This window comes from Pithys albifrons, chromosome 21 (assembly GCF_047495875.1).
Source record: "Pithys albifrons albifrons isolate INPA30051 chromosome 21, PitAlb_v1, whole genome shotgun sequence".
NCBI classification, from domain to species: Eukaryota; Metazoa; Chordata; class Aves; order Passeriformes; family Thamnophilidae; genus Pithys; species Pithys albifrons.
In genome coordinates, this window is record NC_092478.1 from 6,402,226 (window position 1) to 6,419,420 (window position 17,195).

Consider the following 17,195-nt stretch of genomic DNA (forward strand, 5'->3'; position numbering starts at 1 on the left):
TATTTCCTCCCCTTGCAGTGATTATTTCATTTATACTTACCTTCTTGATTAAAAATTGTTTGTAAATGGGGGGTGGAGAGATGATCTCTAAGGTCCTGTCCAACACAAATCATTCCATGACTTTATGATTCTGTGAAATGTTTTCATCAGAGCCACCAACTTCATGTTGAACTGAATTACTTGCTTTTAGGAAGCAATTTAGGTGAAAATCTCTGTCATCTGTTCACTTGAAGCTCACAATTCTGTGTTTCACCAGCTGCTAATTAGGGACAATCCCAGTTCCATGCTGGGCTTGAGAGTTGGATGGTGGGAACTTCCATTGGGCATGTTTGAGGAATGGAGCCTTGAAGCTGCTGTAGGGTAGAAACAGGTTTTAAGTAAATAACCTAAATCAGCCACCGACTTTTGCTTTTTGGTTTGTGTTTTTTTAATAAATAGGTTTTTTAGAACAAACTGGTTTGCCTTTGAGAAGTTTCCCAGTTTTCAGTACAGTGGAATAACTGCAAAAGGGTTATTGCACTTGAAACGCCACTGAATGATAATTTGGAGACAAACATGGCTTTGTCTCACTGATGCATGAAGTAATTACTGGGCAGAAGTGCACCATTCTCATCTTAAAACCCACAGCCTGAGAGTGGCAACAGCTGAAAAATGGGTCATTTACTGTACATAAAGTGGAAGTGCCAAATTTTAAATTAACTATATTTGGGGTTTATTGTTTTTTTGAAATTCCAGAGCAGAAATATTTGCTTGTCATAACATCCATCATAACAGACATGGGGTGTCAGACATGGGACAGACCCTCACACAGGTGGCTGTGCTCTGGATGATGCAGGGGCTGCAGAATGAGGTTTCCTGATGTGAGATGGGCTCTAGCTGAAGTTTCCTAATTTTCTGACCTGGTGGAGTCGACTTTAATCAGCTCAATGTAACACAGCGGAAAAAGACAAGGGAAGCACTTAATGGGGCTGTTGCAGCAAAGGACTTGGAGATGCTACAAGTGTTAGTAGAATTGATCAAAACCTTAGGAAAGAACTTCCCTGTTTCCCTGGGAGTCTGCCCTGCTCCGTGCCTGGACCCTTCCATTGACGGGCATGGGTGCTGCCATCCCCCTACTCCACCTGTCTGGTGGGATGCACGTGGCATTCCAGGCAGGGCTTGTCACTGCTTCTGCATTCCTACAGACTTTAGAGGAGCTTCACACAGTGCAGTCAAAACTCAAAGAGTTAATTGCTACCAAACCATAGTAATGAGTTGTGAGTGATTTGGTAGAACCCCAGTCTTTGATCAGTTCTGGGGAATATTTGATTTCTCTGGGTGTATGTTCTTGTCTAAATATTGAGCATTGAGTTGTTCATCTAAACTGTGGAGTAGTAGCAGGTTTTTTTCTTTCTCATTCGTGTTTCCTTATAGAAAGGGAGTGAGAGTGTGAGACAGAGAGCCTGGAAGATGAAGGGTTTAAACATAAAGGGATTGTTTTGGGATGGAGCTTTCCCTTGTGTGTGCTCACCATTAAAGACAACATTTTTGTCCAGTAAATTGGACCCACGCCTGCCTGCCTTCAAAAAAACTATCAGGCTCTTCTACTTCATGGTTTTGAGTCTCTGATACTTTTGAAATGAAGCCTAAAGATCCTCCAAAGAGGATAACACTGCCTAATGGAAAGAATAATAAGAGCAAGAACCCATCTGAAATGACAGCTGTGAGCCTTGCACAGCTTTTCAGGCTGATCAAAGCTGCTGGGAACACTGTTTGAAAAGGGGGATCAGCTTCCCTGCTCCTCTTCCCGCTCAACCTGCACATGATTTCATATTCCAACCTTCATACTTTCTTCCTGGGAGTTCAAGTGACCCTCGTGAATGGCCAGCGTTCAGATCAGTGCTCTGGGGACCAGAGTGTAAGAGGTGAAGTGTTGGGGGTGATGGAGCCTCAGAGCTCGATCCCCTCATGCACAGGGCCCCCAGAAATGCCCCACACAGAGCAGCCTGCAGCTCCTCTGCCCATGTGTGTGAATACTCCAAACACCCAGTATACACAGAGGAAGGGGTTCACTTCCTTAGTCATAGTTTTATTGTGGTTTTTATTTTATTCTCTATGTCTGTGCTATGATTTTGGTCATTTTCTGAAGTCAGGTGATGATTTAAGCATCTCAGCTTCCATTTTTATTCTTATTTTAAATCCCTGTGCTCATTGCTGAAGTCTGAACATGCGACCTTGGCTGTCCAAGGGCTTTAGCCATTAGAAGAAGAGGAGATTCTTTGCATGGTATTTTTTAATATAAGAACTAAATTCATGATCTTTGTGACTTGTTTTTGGGATGATACCAATTGTCTGGCTGGTTGTAGAGGACAGGGTCATGTGGGCTTTGTGGGTGCAAAATATCTGGGGTCTTCAGGGGCTGAGCAGAGCAGGGCTGAAAGAGTCAGTGATTTCTCTTAGAGCCAGAGCTACAAGGAAGCGGTCCTGGCAGTGTGGAGGAAGGGGTGGAATATGATTCTTGTGTTATTCCCTTGCTTGTCATTGTAGCCAGGTCCAGGCTGGAGGAAGCACAACTCCGTGATTTAGAAGGAACGATCCCACTTGAGTGGGAGATGGAGCAGGGCCTGTTGAACCCCCGTGACGACTGACCCTGATCAGGCAGCACATCCTCGCCAGACTTGTTTACAAAGACCCTGGAAAATCTGCTAAATCCTTAGGATCTTAAGTGCCATGCCAAATGCAAGACACTGGGGCCACGTGCTACGGCCCAAACCTGCTGCACTGGGGCTGTGGTGCCCCATGATCCCCTTGCTCCCAAATTCACCTGTGCCTTAGAGGCAGCAGGTGCTTGCACCCAAACATGGACTCAATCTGGGACCTCAGGGCAAAGCTTTTAACCCAGGTATGTCCATCTTCCCCCCCTGCTTTACTATTTAAAGGGAAATTATTGTTGCAGGAAAATCTATCTGTGAAAAATTGCACTTGGAACGCTGGTTTTGGCTCATTCCAAGTGATGAGAGAGCATGAAATTGCTGTGAATCCTCAGGGTTTTCCTGGACAGTGTGCGAGCCCAGTGCAAAACATTGATTGTAAAATACCTTCTAATTGCAGTGCCTGAAGTGGGCACCACTGGCCTTTGGAGCAGCTCTGGGAGTTTCTCTGGACAGTTGGGAGCAGCGAGTACACAAAGGACAGGGATCGTTCTGGCAGGAATCAGCACCTTAAACAAACACCAGGAATGAATTTATCTCTCCCTCCACCCTTCCGATTTTCCAGTGGACTTCAGAGGGCTCAGAGGGAGTGGGGCTGGTGCTGGCCATGCTCCCTGGCTCGCCTGGCCAGGGTGGGATCTGGAGCACACTGCCATCAGTGCTCCTCTTGGCTTCAAGGTCCTCTTGCCCAGGCAGCCGTTCCTGGCACTCGTTACCTCCAAGCCACCTGTTAAAAATGATCTGGGAGTCTCTTGGCAGCTGGTGCAGGGTGCAAAGGGCCTGCTGACACTCCACAGTCCTTGTTGACTCCTGGGGTCCCCCACAGCAGCAGTCGTGCATCCCCAAAGCCACTGCTGTCTCATGGAGAAGCCTGCACTTCCTGGGCATTGCTGAGGGAAAACAATGACCCTGGGCCACTGTTTCCACGCTCTGAGCTCTGCTGGCTACAGCCTGTCCTTGTCCCCTGCTCCAGCTCTCAGGGCTGTTCCCAGTGCCCTATGCTGGAATCCTCGTCAGGCAGAGCAGGACAGCATCAGTTGCCAATCACTGCTGGGAGGGTCAGGAGCAAAGAGCCACATGATACCACAGTGAGTTGGCACAGTGGTGAGGGGTCACACAGCATTAGTGGTTTGGCAGCAGTGCCAGAGAATCTGTTCCCAGCTGAACAAGCCAATGGATGCAGTGCCTGGCAAAGAGCATTTTACCGAGGAAATCAAGTGCTTTCTGTATGTTGCACTGATTTGGGGATCCTCTGGTGTCAAAACCAGCCCGTGAGTGTATCAGTGAGCAGGGTTTTGTCGATCTTGATAATCAATGCCTGTTTCCATCTCCTGCCCCTGGAGCTGGTGCAGTGGCTGCTCCTCCAGCCGCCTGCGGCGTTCCTGCACTGAGCGTGAGCAGCGGATCACACTTGAGTTGTTTGGAGTGCCATGTTGCAGAGATGCTTTTATCTCAGTATTGGGATAAAAGCTTTCTTTGGGGGTGGAGGGATTAATTTTTCACACATCTGTCCACTGGAATGCAATAACGAAGTCTTTGTTCAGGCTTTTTCCATGGAGCGCTTTCTCCACCCTTGTTATTTCGCTCTTCTTTTGCATGGCAAAACTTTTTGTCCTGCATTTCAAATAGATCCTGAGCGTCCCTGGCAGCTGAACAAGAGAAACAAACTTTCCAGCTCTGTTGTTTGTGCTGTTCTCAGGGGGTGCTTGGTGATTTGAAGGGTATTTGATTGGTTTTGGCAGAGGCGTTTTACTCCGTGGAAAATCCATAGCTCTTCTGATTCCTTATGGATGCTTTAGGGAGCCCCTGGAGCCTCCAAATGAAAGATTTGAGGGTGGCCAGCTGGTTGTGGAGGTGCCATGGGAACGCTGAGGACTCTGCTCTTGGGCCATGCACTGGGGTGGGCAGGGAACAGAGCAGGAGAAAGGGGGAACGGTGCCAGCTCCTGCCTGAGCTGCAGTGGGAGGGCTTAGAGCTTGGCCCAGTGATGGCTCTGCATGAAAATGAAGCCCTGGAGCCTTAGCCCTTGTCCCACAAATGTTTCCTTGCACTTTGGAGGTTGATTTGACTCCAGTCTTCCCAGATCAGCATATCCCAGCTCCAGCCCTAATCATGTATCAGGCAACCCAAACGGGGTTGATGGCTCCATCCCCAACAAGAGGGAATTTAACACTCAGGTTTAACGCTGGTTGTAACATCTCCCAGTCTGCATGTGCTTCCTCCTGCATCCCACTCCACAGAGGCTGTACCAGTTACAAGCAAACAGGTTCACATCAGCCCTGAGAACCAGGGTTGGCTGCTCAGCACTGGGCTCTGCGCGGGGGGAGCAGCAGCTTGGGGAACCTTTGCATATGTTTACCTGTGCTATTTTTTTTCCCCAACAGCCCTATTACCATATTTAAATGCAAGTATGTCTTTTTTTAATTGATGTTTTAAGTAGTTTGAAATCACTGTAGTCTAGTTCTCTGCTCCTTTCCCCTGACTGATGAGCTGTAGCTGGACTGATAGTAGAGGTAGAGGCTGTAGTCTGCCAGTCTCTCTGGGGTTTGCTCTCTCTGGCTCGCTCTTTCTTTCTCTGTGCCTCGGTTGTTTTTCTGTGGTTCCTCAGCCTTGCAAAGCAGCTGTGATCAGAGTCCTGGCCCCACTCAAGCAGCAGGTCCCATTGTGGCAGCCACCCCCAGGGCTGTCCTGTCGGGTGGCAGGAGTGGTCGGTACTCCCACAGACCAGGAACCTCCTGGGAGTTGTTGACTTAGGGGTTTGGAGTTCTTGCCAATCACCTGGACTTTGCCATTGGCCTCTTAAAATACATATATTGAAAGTCAGAGTCCCTGGCAGATCTTTTAAATATTAATTAAGTAAAGACATTAAATCTGCAATCTTGCTGGCAGCATCCCATTCCTCTGGAGGGCTTGCTCCTCTGGAGTAGGGGGTATGTTGTTGAGCTACTTGATCTGCGGCTGTTTTGCTTTCAAGAGCTTCTTTCTTTCTTTCTTTCTTAAACCACAGTCCATTGAATTTTTTCTGCTTGATCCCAGCAAATCTGTGATCTTGACACAAGGACCTCCTCATATTTTTCATTACTGCTCTATCTATAGACCAGCACGTTATTATCACTTGCAAATAAGCCCAGAAGAGAATTCCCTGGTTGGTTGTGGAGCAGGCTGACCCCGTTTGTTCAGGAGTACAGAGTCACGAGCTGAGCACTGTGGGCTCTGCCTCCAGCCTGTCCGCCTCGGCTCTGTGATGTGCCATGGCCAGGCGCCCCATTCCTCCTCTGCCAAAGGGATTTGTGCCGGCAGGGATCTCTGGCAGCGGGCACCTGGCAAGGGCTCGGTTCTTCCCAACCATGGTGCCTGTTGGTGGCATGGATTGCCAGGACAGCAAGCTCCGGGAACGTGATGCCCTCAGCGGCCGCCCTGTGCCCCACAGAGAGTGGTGGTACCCGCTGGCTTCTTTCTTTACCCTTCTCCTTTTCTCCATGGCCAGGTTTTCCGGCAGCGGCTTATGGACCAGTAGCAGCGGCGGCCGTGGCGGCAGCAAGAGGATCAGGTAGGGGGGCCCGTGGAAGAGCAAACCCTCAGAGTGCAGGGTCAGGTAAAAGCTCTGTCGGTATTCTGTGTGGCTGCAGCTCCATCATTTCTCTGATTTTCCTCACACTTATCCTGGGAACCTGAAAACAAACAATCAAAAAAATTATACAAAAAATAAGTAATCAATCCCGACCCAAACCCAAACTACAAGCAGAGGCCACAGGGGCTGGAGCACCTGCAGGAGATTGGCATGAGAACTGCAAAAAACAGGGTAGATACTCCGATTTGTTTCTTTCTTTATTCCTTTATTGTGTTGGTTTCTTTATTTCTTTGGTTTAAATTCGAGGTTCTAAAAGACACACAAAAAAAATTGTGTTTTTTGAAGAAAAATTTTGTTTTCTCATGGGAAGCTGGGGTTGGGTTGAGACGGTGGCAGCAGCTCCTGGTGCTCCCGCCGTACCTGGAGCCACTGTCACCTCCTCAGCCATGGCCAGCACAGGGCGTCCCCCAGTGAGGGGCTGTGTCCCTGAGGACAGGTTCACTCGTGCCATCAGCATTGGCATCGCTTCCCTGAGGAATGCCAAAGCTTTTCTTCTGTCCTTCTGAAAACTTCTTTTCTTTTTCCCCTTAAGGGAAGTAAATTGTTGCCAATTACTATTTTTGCCTTAGGTTTAAATTTTACTAAACACATTGAGTTACCACTTTGGTAGGTGACAAAAGAGTTCAGAGCAGCCATCAGTGAGCTGTGGGCTCAGCTCCCTAACCAGACCAGGACGGAGCCACTGCCAGCCCAGTGTCCTCTGCCCCAGTGTTTCCTCGGAGGGCATGGCGCGGGCAGCACCTTCCAGCTCACTCATGGCTGAGCTGGGGGTTCTCAGTGGCTTTTCTGGCAGTGCTGGTGGGTTCACGAGGCTCTTCCTGAAAAGCCACAGCTGTGTGAAGGGTTAGGAGGAGGGTGCAGGCCCAGGTGTGTCTTGAGTGCGAGCCTGATGCCATGGAGACCAAAGAAAGACACCAGGAGAACTCCGTTCCATGCAAACTGGCACTGCTTGCAGGCTACAAAGGACTCTCTGTACCAGTTCCATCTTGTGGCATGTAGAGAGCACCTAAGGGGTGACTTGCCAGCCTGGTTGTGGGGATCCCCCATCTCCTGGCTTCTCCTACTGCCCCATCACAGAGGGGGAAAAACAAACACAAAGAGGGAAAAAAAAACAAATAAAAACCAAGATTGCTTTTGCATATGCTTCCAGGAAAACAGACCTCATTGTTTCTGCCTCTTCCTCATGTTTTGCCCTTTCAGGTTTTGTTTTACGTGCAAACAGACCTGGTGAGTTGCCCCTTAGCAAGGCACAGAGGGTTTGGCTCGATTAACGTTGCTTCCCTGATTTTTTTTTTTAAATTGGAGTGCTTTTGGTGCCCATTACAACTGAACTGAGCATTGATCAATTCTGTGCCTGAAAATCATTTGTCTTTAATTTGAGTGGTTTTTGGTTTCTCTTTTGTTTGGTTTTCTGTTCGTTTTTTTTTGTTTTTTGATTTGAACTTGCAATACAAAACTAAATCTAACCCTAAATTAACAGCACCTTTTCTGGCAAGTTTAAAGAGCAGTATGGTGTTTGGAAATGTCTTTTCAAGCCTCAAAATTACCTGCATGCACAAAACTGGCAGAACCCCAAAACTGAATCCAAAGAGCCCCCATCCCTCCCCAGCCCCAAGGTCTCAAGGAGGAAGATGGGTTTGTCACCGGCCCCACAGCCGCTCACATCTACACCAAACTGTGCTTGGGAACACTCTGTAGAGTCATCTCCATCCAAAGCTGGTTTTGGAAGGGACATCCTGGGTTCGCCACTCCATCAGCAATGGTAGTGAATTGTATCCAGGAGCAGTGGAGTCCGATCGATCTTGCGCTGCAGTGTACGGGCCCGATTCATTACAAGAAAAATGGTTGGGGTTTTTTCTTCTTTCCTTTTTAGTTGGGTTTTTCTATTTCCTTCACAAATTCGCATAGTCCTCCTTCACGTGTGCCTGATCCACAGCACAGAGCACTGCACAGCTGGCCCTACTGGCCCTTTCTGCCAGGAAATGGGAGAGAGCTGGAAAACACCTGGGCAGGTGCATCCCAGCACCCATGACTCGCTGGGAAGTCTCTGCCCAGGGCTGCTGGAGCAGCCCCCATCACAGACCAAACAGTCCAGAAGTTCCTGGAAAGCACTGGTGACAATCCATGTCATCAATGTCCCCAGCACTGCGGTCCCACCAGCTCACCCAAAATTGCCCTTCTCTGCTCTTTGGCCCTGTCCTGCTGGCTCTTCCCCCCCTTCCTGGCATCACTGCCAGCACGGAGACTGAGTGCCCGCAGAAAGCATCCACCTTCAGCTGCACATCTTGGTCTCCCAGGGAAGCTGCAGGCCTCTCACTCCAAGCCCCTGAGCACTGACCACCTTGGTTTCTCCCTGGGTTGATGGTCCATCTCTTGGGACCACCTGCATGTTTGCTAAGTCAACAGAAGGAGCCTGCTGGGGGCATTACCCAGTCCTGGTTCTGTGCTGCGTGGTCTTTCGTGCCTTTGCCCCTTCTTTTTCATGAGTCACCAGCCGACCTGGCTAGACAAACAACTTCTTTTACCTGTCACAGCAGCTCTGTCCTGCAGCCGGCAGAAAGGGACATGTGCCTCTCCTCATGCTCAGTGCCACCCATAAATTCACGTCCCGTGTAGCTGCTCGTGTGCCAGCAGGGTGAGCACAGTGATGCTGCTCTTCATAAATCATCCCAGTGATGAGACCATAGCCAAGGTCCCTCCAGCAGACAGAGGTCTGGCCACATCCGTTCGCTCCAGATGGGACTGTGCTGCCCAATCCCACTGCTAGTTTTGACAACCTCACCCATTCTTGTATTTTTTTAATGAATTGGGACCTGAGCCATGGAAAATGAGCAAAGTTTAAAGTCTGAATGCTGCAAACTCCTCCTAGACAACTTCACTATCAATGTCATGTTTCTTTTGAATCCACCTGACATATTTTACGTGTAAAACATTTTTGTCGTGTAAATGCTTTTTTTAAAATACAGTCATGGGGGGGCACATTTTTCTCTTGCATTTGACATGGGAGGGGTTCATCTGGCAGGAGAGAGAGACACGGAAAATTCGGCAGGAGAGGGTTTTTGTTCCTTCCTCTTTGGTTCATTAACAAATCTGAGATTTTTCCAGTTTCCAACCTGTTGCCACCAATTATTCCTCCCTGAGGGCTGGAGACAAAACTCATAAGGCCACCCATAACCCAGCCCTGTCCCAGGTGAGCAGTGCCAGCACCCCGGGCACGCTTTGCCCACTGAGCTGGCCGGTGGCACACAGCGCAGTGGGACAGTGCGGTGCCACGGCACCAGGAGCTGCTCCCCCAACCCAGCCCCTGGCACATCTCGATTTTGGGCCCCAGTTCTGGCTTGCCAGTGCTGCATTTGAGCCCTGCACCCCAACAACCCCTTACTGGACTTTATACTTGCCAGCTATAACAAATCTCATAACGTGAGCTACTGACCTTGATGGTGAGTGTGAGCAGTTATGTTTTGTTGTTTTCTCTCTTGCTTGGTTGGGGCTGCTGTGAGAGAGGGTGTCTCTGAGGCAAACTTTCCGGCCTCTCTTACACTCGGACGTGCACACCTCCTCTCAAACACTCTTCTGAGCGCTCTCAGCGGGAAGGTTTGTCCACACCTATTAATCCTCTCTCAGTGTCCAGCTTCTTGTTAGTAGCAGCTGGTTGCATGTTTTTTGCTTGTTCGGACGAAACGGTTCAAGAAACGACTCATATCAACTCTTGAGAAATGTCTCTATTTTTTTGTACACTTTCTTTCTTTTGATGTTTTTATTAATTTCCCTTACTTAAAAAACAAAACACCTGTCGTCCCGTAAAACATTTCACATCTCCCCTTGCCTGTTCTTAGAGTGTATGTATCTGTGGGACTGAACTAAATGCATGCACTGTAGTAGTCGTACTGGTAGCAGTAGATGTAGTTGTAGAACATGCATTGTCGAGTTGATATTATAGGCACCATCAACGCGAACGAGCGTGGCAGATAAAAGCAGAGCCTTGGTCTGATTGAAAGCATAGGGATAATACAGCAGAGAGCTGCTAAAGGCTTGGATCCATAGTGCCCTATTTGTTAAATCCCATTATCTGGAAGTTTAAATTGAAGCCAGCTGTAGGAAACCTACACCCTCCACACAAGAACCCGCACATGCTGTTATGCTGATAGTAAAATTACCTTTTTTTTTCTTTTTCAAATTAACCCCCTTAGGAATTGTAACACTGGCTATTCTCTTATTTTTATTTTGTATCTAAAAGAACTAAAGATATTTTTCAAATCATTTTACAATCATGGTTTCTCCATCAGCCTGTTACTCGTCCATATTAGCCCATAGACTCATTCGTTGGCGGTCGTAGACCAGATGTGCCACACGCAAATCACTCCATTTGGGAATCCAAATAATTCCATATGTGTGAGGCAGCTCCTCACAGCCTGTCCTGAGCCACCAAGTGATTGTTTGTAGGTCATAAACCTTAAATCTTATTATGCAACAGAGACTCTTGAGATAGTGATGGGTCGTACTCATTGCCATGTCACCCAGCTTAAGGGAACATTTTTAAATGAAGATTTAACATTTCATAAATATCAGCCTGAGGAGTTCGAGGCAAGTTCATCCTGTCTGCCATGAGCCAGCAGTGGCTTTGCTTCTCCTGCCCAGGGTTTCTGTGCTAAACTTCGAAAATTCAGAGTCAAGGACACAGTCAGTAAATTTAACAGATGGTAATTGACATCCCAACTTAAGCTGTGGTTTATTTCTTTAGTTTGTTGCTTGTCAAAAAACATCCTACAGGGAGTAAAGAAGCTCCTGTACAGCATGGTCACCCCTTCCCTCCTCCCCATGCCCCAACCATCCCCAAAACCAGTTGTGCTGGGTGGGAGCATCTCCTGCTGTGCTGGGCAGAGCCATACAGTTGTTAATGCACTTAGAGCAGACAGCGCTTTCCAAGGGAATAAAATATTCAGAATGGGCTTTCCAAATGTAATTAAGGATTTGTATCCACTCCTTACCTCTAATAGAACATCAGGTAAATCAAACAAACGAGCCCTGGGATGGGGCTCACGTGGTGCACAGCGAGCTGAGCCGCCCCTGGTACTGCCAGGGAGCTGAACACTCATGTGTCAAGGGGGAGGGATAATGTTCCCTTTGGATCTCAATCTTCCAGGGAAATGGGGGGACCCACTGTTTAATGTGCCCAGCACATGATAAAGTGAGGAGTCTGTCTGAAAGTCAGCAGAGCGACAAATTGCATGGGGTTGAAGAAGCCTTGTCTGGCACTTAAGGAAGGTGCTCTAAAATTTAATCTACTCATAGTTTAGCAAATTATGGCCATAAAAATGGGGACAGTGTTAGGTCTGTGTGTGCAGGGGAGAGGAGCTGCCACCAACTCCTGGAGACACCAGGAGGAGCATTTCAGAGATCAGCAGTGAACCAATTTGGGATTTATATGGCCCTTTAGGGAGGACTCCCTTGTGGCACAGCAGCTCTGATGGAACTGCTCTCCCTTTTTTATTCTCCTCTGTAAAAGTACATAAAGTTTAATCCAAGCTATGTAATCTCAAAAGCCAGAACCTAACAAGTGGACCACTTGGGAGCCAGCAAGGGCTGGAATTTCTCGCTCTGCTGGAACCGCCAGTAATTGTGTGACAGAGCCTGGCGGGTGATGCATCGAGAAATTAATGGCTGCATTGGATTTTATCCTTATCTCCCTGGCAGAGACAGTCTGTGCTGGGGAGCACGGTGGGTGGCCAGGCAAGGACCCTACACTGCAGGGCCTTCAGGGAGTGGTGGGCACAAGGACAAACTCCAAATGGGAATTCCAGCAGCCAGGCTCTGCACAGAGCAGCCCTGACTGTTGAATGCACTCTGGAGGAGCCACTCCATATTCCTGCAGGTGGTTTTGGCTTCATTACAGCCAATATTGGGAGCACTATGGTTACTTTTCTGACTACTACCCCAAATTAAAAATAAAATCAAAGGGGTGTAGTTTCTCCTTAGTTCAGAAGTGCTGTACTGGTCCAGGGTGGAATCCCACAGGTCCTTTCCAGAATGCAGGCTCCAGGCAGAAACCCTGTGTCTTGTTTTACTGTAGAATGCAACTCCTGGATCTTTTTCGATCCACAAGGGACTGAGCTTCCTGCAGTGCCAGGGAGAAAATTCAGTAGATCTGAAACAATTCAATGCTGCTACTGCTCAGCATTGGCCACAGTAGTGGGTGTTTGACAGGGCATCGGGCTGAAGCCTATTGAGGTTAAAATACATCAGCTTTAATCAATATTTTTGTAATAGAAAATCTTGTGCACTTGATAAATCATCTCCAGTGCAATTAGTGACCACCTCTGAAGTGCAGTTGAAGTTAATCTGTGATGAATTTAGCAGGTAACTTTTAACAGTCTTTTCCATCAAGAGAATTATTTTCCATGGCAAAACACTCCTCAGAGAGCTCATCCAGAGCTGTTTCATTTAGGAAGAAACTCCTCGCTGAGGGTGGGCAGGCTCTGGCACAGGGTGCCCAGAGAAGCTGTGGCTGCCCCATCCCCGGAAATGTCCAAGACCAGGTTGGACGGGACTTGGAGCAACGTGGGCTAGTGGGAGGTGTCCCTGCTCATGAGAGGGGTGGCACTGGATGAGCGTTAAGGTCCCTTTGACCCAAACCATTCCTTGATTCTATGATCCTGCTCTCCCAGCTGCTGCTCTTGACATGCCAAGTGGTGATGGCGTGGCCACTGCCTTGTGCCATGGGCAGGCTGATTGCCAGTGTGGAGTCCGGCTGACTGGTGACAGGACTTTGGTACCCTCCAAAGCCCTGCCGCAGCCAATTATCCATGTTTTATACTCTTTCTCCCAGCGGAAGTGGAGGGACAATGCTCTTGGCTGTTGTAATTAGATTGTTCCACCCAAGATGCAGACGAGTTGTTGCAGGGTTTGAAGGGAGGTTTCAGCACGAGTGCTCCAGTGAAATGAGATCCTCGAGCACAGGATCATGTCCCGTGCATTTTAATCCCTAAACAGGTAAAATACTGCCAGAGGTGAGAGTAACTTGCCTCTCTGGCAGCAGTCACAGGCTGTTACCCACTAGTGGAACAACTGCTAACCGGGAGGCAGCACACGTTGTACTGACGTACTACTGTCAGTATTTTCATGCTCATTCTCTCCCCAGATACTTTAAAAGTAAACACATAATTACAGTGATTTTTTTCTCCTTTCTCAAACAGAAAACTGCCAAAGGGCCAGAGGACTTTTTCCTCACAGCAGATGTTAGTGTGCGTCTGGCTCTGTGTGAGCTCGTGGAGCGCAGTGGGTTAGGAGTTGCCAGAGAATGCAAAGTGGGTCTGCAGGTATATAAACCTGAGCTATTTAAAAATAATAAACTCACACAGCTGGGACTTTTATGGTTATTTCTTAGTAGTTAAAAGAGCCCAGAACTCTGTGCTAGGAGAACTCTGAGGTGTCTGTGCCCTGCTGAGGGCTGGGATGTCAGCTGCCAACACTGGAGCTGGTGCCACCAGCTCTCCCACAGGCACCTTGTGGTGGGCAGCAGCTTCTTGCAGTGTTTTGTCATTGGTGAGCTCAGGTTTTCCTTTAGAGGGGTGCTATTACCTGATGCACATGCCACGGAGGATCCCTCACCCTGCCTTGACATCTGTCCAGACAGGCCTGCTCCAGGTGCCCAGATCCTTCTCTATGCAGGTGTCCAGTGCAGACTGACCCCCAGGAGAGGATGGTTGCACAGGACTGGGGGTTTGCAGGCTAGATTCCTTTTCTGTTACCTGGATAACTCCTCTGTGTTCCCAAGCTTCCCCCCCCAGCCAGTGGGGGTTCAGCAGCAGCCGGAAAGTGCCCCCCAGGCAATGCCCTCCTGCTACTGTGACTTAAATTAGGCAGCAAAACAAAGACCCAATTTTTGTTTAATTTTCTTCCTGTATTGTCTGTTATTGTAGAAAAGACTTCAATTTCAAATTACAGGAGTGATAGCCAGTTAATGTGGTACAGTGGGAGGCCGGAGTTGCTGTTGCTATGGCAATGGAGTTCGGCTCATTTGTTTTGTAGATGAGTAATTACTACGCAATTAGGGTAGGCTAAAAATAAAGGGGCCTTTTGTTCCCTCTTACTCATTAATATTAATAAAAGACCTGTCCGGGCTGTGGTAAACAATTAATGCAGATGTGGTTGCCTGTGGTAAAAGTAACAGCAGCTCTCGTGCTCCTCAGCGCGAGGTGAAGGCGAAGGCATCGCCTGGCTCGGCTCTTCCTTCATTTTAAATGGAAAAATGGTTAGAGAGGGGTCTGTGTTATCCCAGCATCTGAGCTTTAGCTCTTTTTTGCCAGTTGGGATGGTTGGTAATAAGTGTTAAAGCTTAATGTGCAGGCACAGACAGCAGGTACAGCACTGGGGTCAGAGCCTGCGACACAGTAAGTGCCCACAGCCCGCGAGGGGTGTGAGGAGAGCGCGACAGCAGTGGTTCCTGATGCAGACAGCTCTTCATTCATCCCACTTGGATAAATGCCAGGGCTGGAGCAAGAAACTTGCCTGAAAACCCAAGCAAGGACAAGCATGGTGCTGCTGAAATGACTCCAGTACAGCATGCTACAAACATGGATCGATAAAATAGAGTGGAAGGAAACAGTCAAAAGCATTTGATGTGAAGTAAAGAGAGAGTAGATTTAGACTGGATACTAGGAGGAAATTCTTTACTCTGAGCACGATTGCCCAGAGAAGCTGTGGCTGCCCCATTGCTCTAAATGTTCAAGGCCAGGTTGGAGAGGGCTTGGAGCAATCTGGGATAGTGGAAGATGTCTCTGCCCATGGCAGCGAGTTTGAAACTGGATTGTCTTTAATGTCCCTTCCACCCAAACCATTCTGGAATTCTGAGATTCTGTGAAGTACATAAACATGAAGCACATTAGATTTTAAAGTAAGTGTAAAACCAGTGAAATTGGCAGAGAAATCACTTAGGAACATGACTTAACAGGACAATGTTTATTTGCCCCTCTGGTTTATTTGTGTGTCCCAGTGCAGTTGATGAGCATCCTGGGCAGGCAGAGAGAGCAGAGCAGCACAGAGGTGGGAACTGGAAGGCTGTGGGGTGGTCACCCTCTCCCTGCATCCCTGGGGTGCTCAGCACCCCTGGAAGACGCTATCAGGATGGTGGAACCTCTCCAATGGTTGAGTACCCCAAGCCAGAACCCCGAGGGGTGTGTGGGCGGGGCTGCGGACACACAGAACTGCATCCCTCCCAAACTGTTTAACTAATGGAGGGAATCGTAGCAGAGCCTTTGTAAGGTCGACATTTGTTTGTTGTTAAGGATCTAATTAGAAACATGAGAGGAAGCTGAATGGCTGCTTGCTCGGCTAATTAGCGACATGCACGAAGACCACTTTGAACTTCAAGGACACAAAGCTATTAGCGCTTACATCAAAAATGGATTAAACTTCTGTGCTTTTATAATGATTAAAGATGAGCCGCTTGAGAGGAAATCCTTTTGTAAGGCTGTGACAAGAGCTGGCTCCCTGATTGCAGCTCCTACAAGTGAAGCTTTGTGTGGCCTCCGTGTCGCACTTGGCCCAGCACAAGTCACACCACTAACGTGCAGGATGGAAAATGGGATTAGGCAATAAATATTGATTGTTGGCAAAAAAATTACAGCTGAGCTGCAAAGTGCAGTTATTTGTCCTACTGCATAACTGCAGGAATTGGAACAGCTGGGCTTGAATGGGTTGAATTGTGTGTCTTTTGCAAATTGGTGCCCATCAGCAGCTTCCAGGTATGGCTGATGCCTTGAATGTGTTAAGTGCAGTATTTAGGAGAAGCATGCAGAAGAGTGGCAGCAGTTGGTTTGTAAACACCTGCACCAGGTGAATTTTTAGCTTGCCCAAGCTTGTTGAAGCCACCCAGCTCTTGCTTTCTGCTCTTCTGAGGTAGTTCAGCACTTAGTTTGCATGTCTGTGCCCCTGCCCCTGTGCTGTCCCACGGCAGGAGGACACTGGGGCTGCAGCAGGAGCAGTTGCCCGAAGATCTCAGCTGCCATTATCACCCCCTGTGCCCAGCTCAAGGACAGGTGGGCAGCATTCAGCCCTCCCTCCCTCCCCGTTCCCACTCACTTCCAGCAGTAATTGCCGAGCAGGAACCTGCTCACCACCCACTGCTTTGCTGTCGTTACCCTGCGATGTTTTGATGTGTGAAGCCATTTCCGAAGGGGCTGCAGAGGCAGAACAACCTTTGAAAGTGTGACTGCAGCTAGAAAATAACATACAAATAGTACCTTGTTAGGGCAGATCTTGGTGTCTCTCAGCCTCATCACCACTTATTTTGCTGATGAGCCCGACAGTTGTTTTATTTTCCTTTTTCCCTGCAGGGCCAGTGTAGCTACAGGGGAGGCATAACCCGAGGCGCCCGAGCTGCTCCCCATTACAGAGCGTGTCAGGGTGACAGGGAAGGCACAGCACTCACGTTTGATTTTCCAGAGTCAGGACTGAGCCAACTGTCATAAGTAAAATATCTGTCGCTCTTCACTCTTGCAAAGGAGCTGTGTGCCACAGGGTTCTTACAGAGAGGAGTTTGCTTTTCAAGTCTGCTTGGAAAGAGCAGGAAAGGAGGGATGTGCTTTGCAGGTCTCAGTGAGAGATGTAATACATGGCATCTCTCATCATGACGCTGGGGTTATTTGTTTTTCTGGTTTGTCTCTCACTTTCAGTGAGTTGGGAGCTGTTTGTACCTTGTTATTCTCCAGAATATCTGTGTATTTTCAGCTCATTATTTCTGAGACGTTTGTGAGTTGGAGCATTGATCCGAGTTCGAGGTGTGCTGCGTGCTGCCTCCGACAAAAGCCAAGGTTCTGCAAAAGCTCAGACACAAGAAAGCAATGCTTCCAATGGCTCAACCTGACCACAAGTGA

At 48.3% G+C, this 17,195-nt stretch overlaps 1 protein-coding gene across 9 annotated transcripts in view; it reads left to right on the forward strand.

Annotated features, from left to right (window-relative positions):
* The window catches only part of MSI2 (musashi RNA binding protein 2), a 226,308-nt gene that overhangs the window by 193,276 nt on the left and 15,837 nt on the right, over positions 1–17,195 (forward strand). For 4 of the 9 annotated variants that reach the window (XM_071575285.1, XM_071575284.1, XM_071575287.1 and 1 more), the window contains one exon: positions 6,178–6,285. The exons of 1 other annotated variant lie outside the window; for it this stretch is intronic. In XM_071575285.1, coding sequence (XP_071431386.1) covers positions 6,178–6,285 — 108 coding nt within the window. The remainder of the gene's footprint in view (positions 1–6,177; positions 6,286–17,195) is intronic. 4 more of the 9 variants (XM_071575291.1, XM_071575286.1, XM_071575293.1 and 1 more) reach the window with 1 other exon arrangement.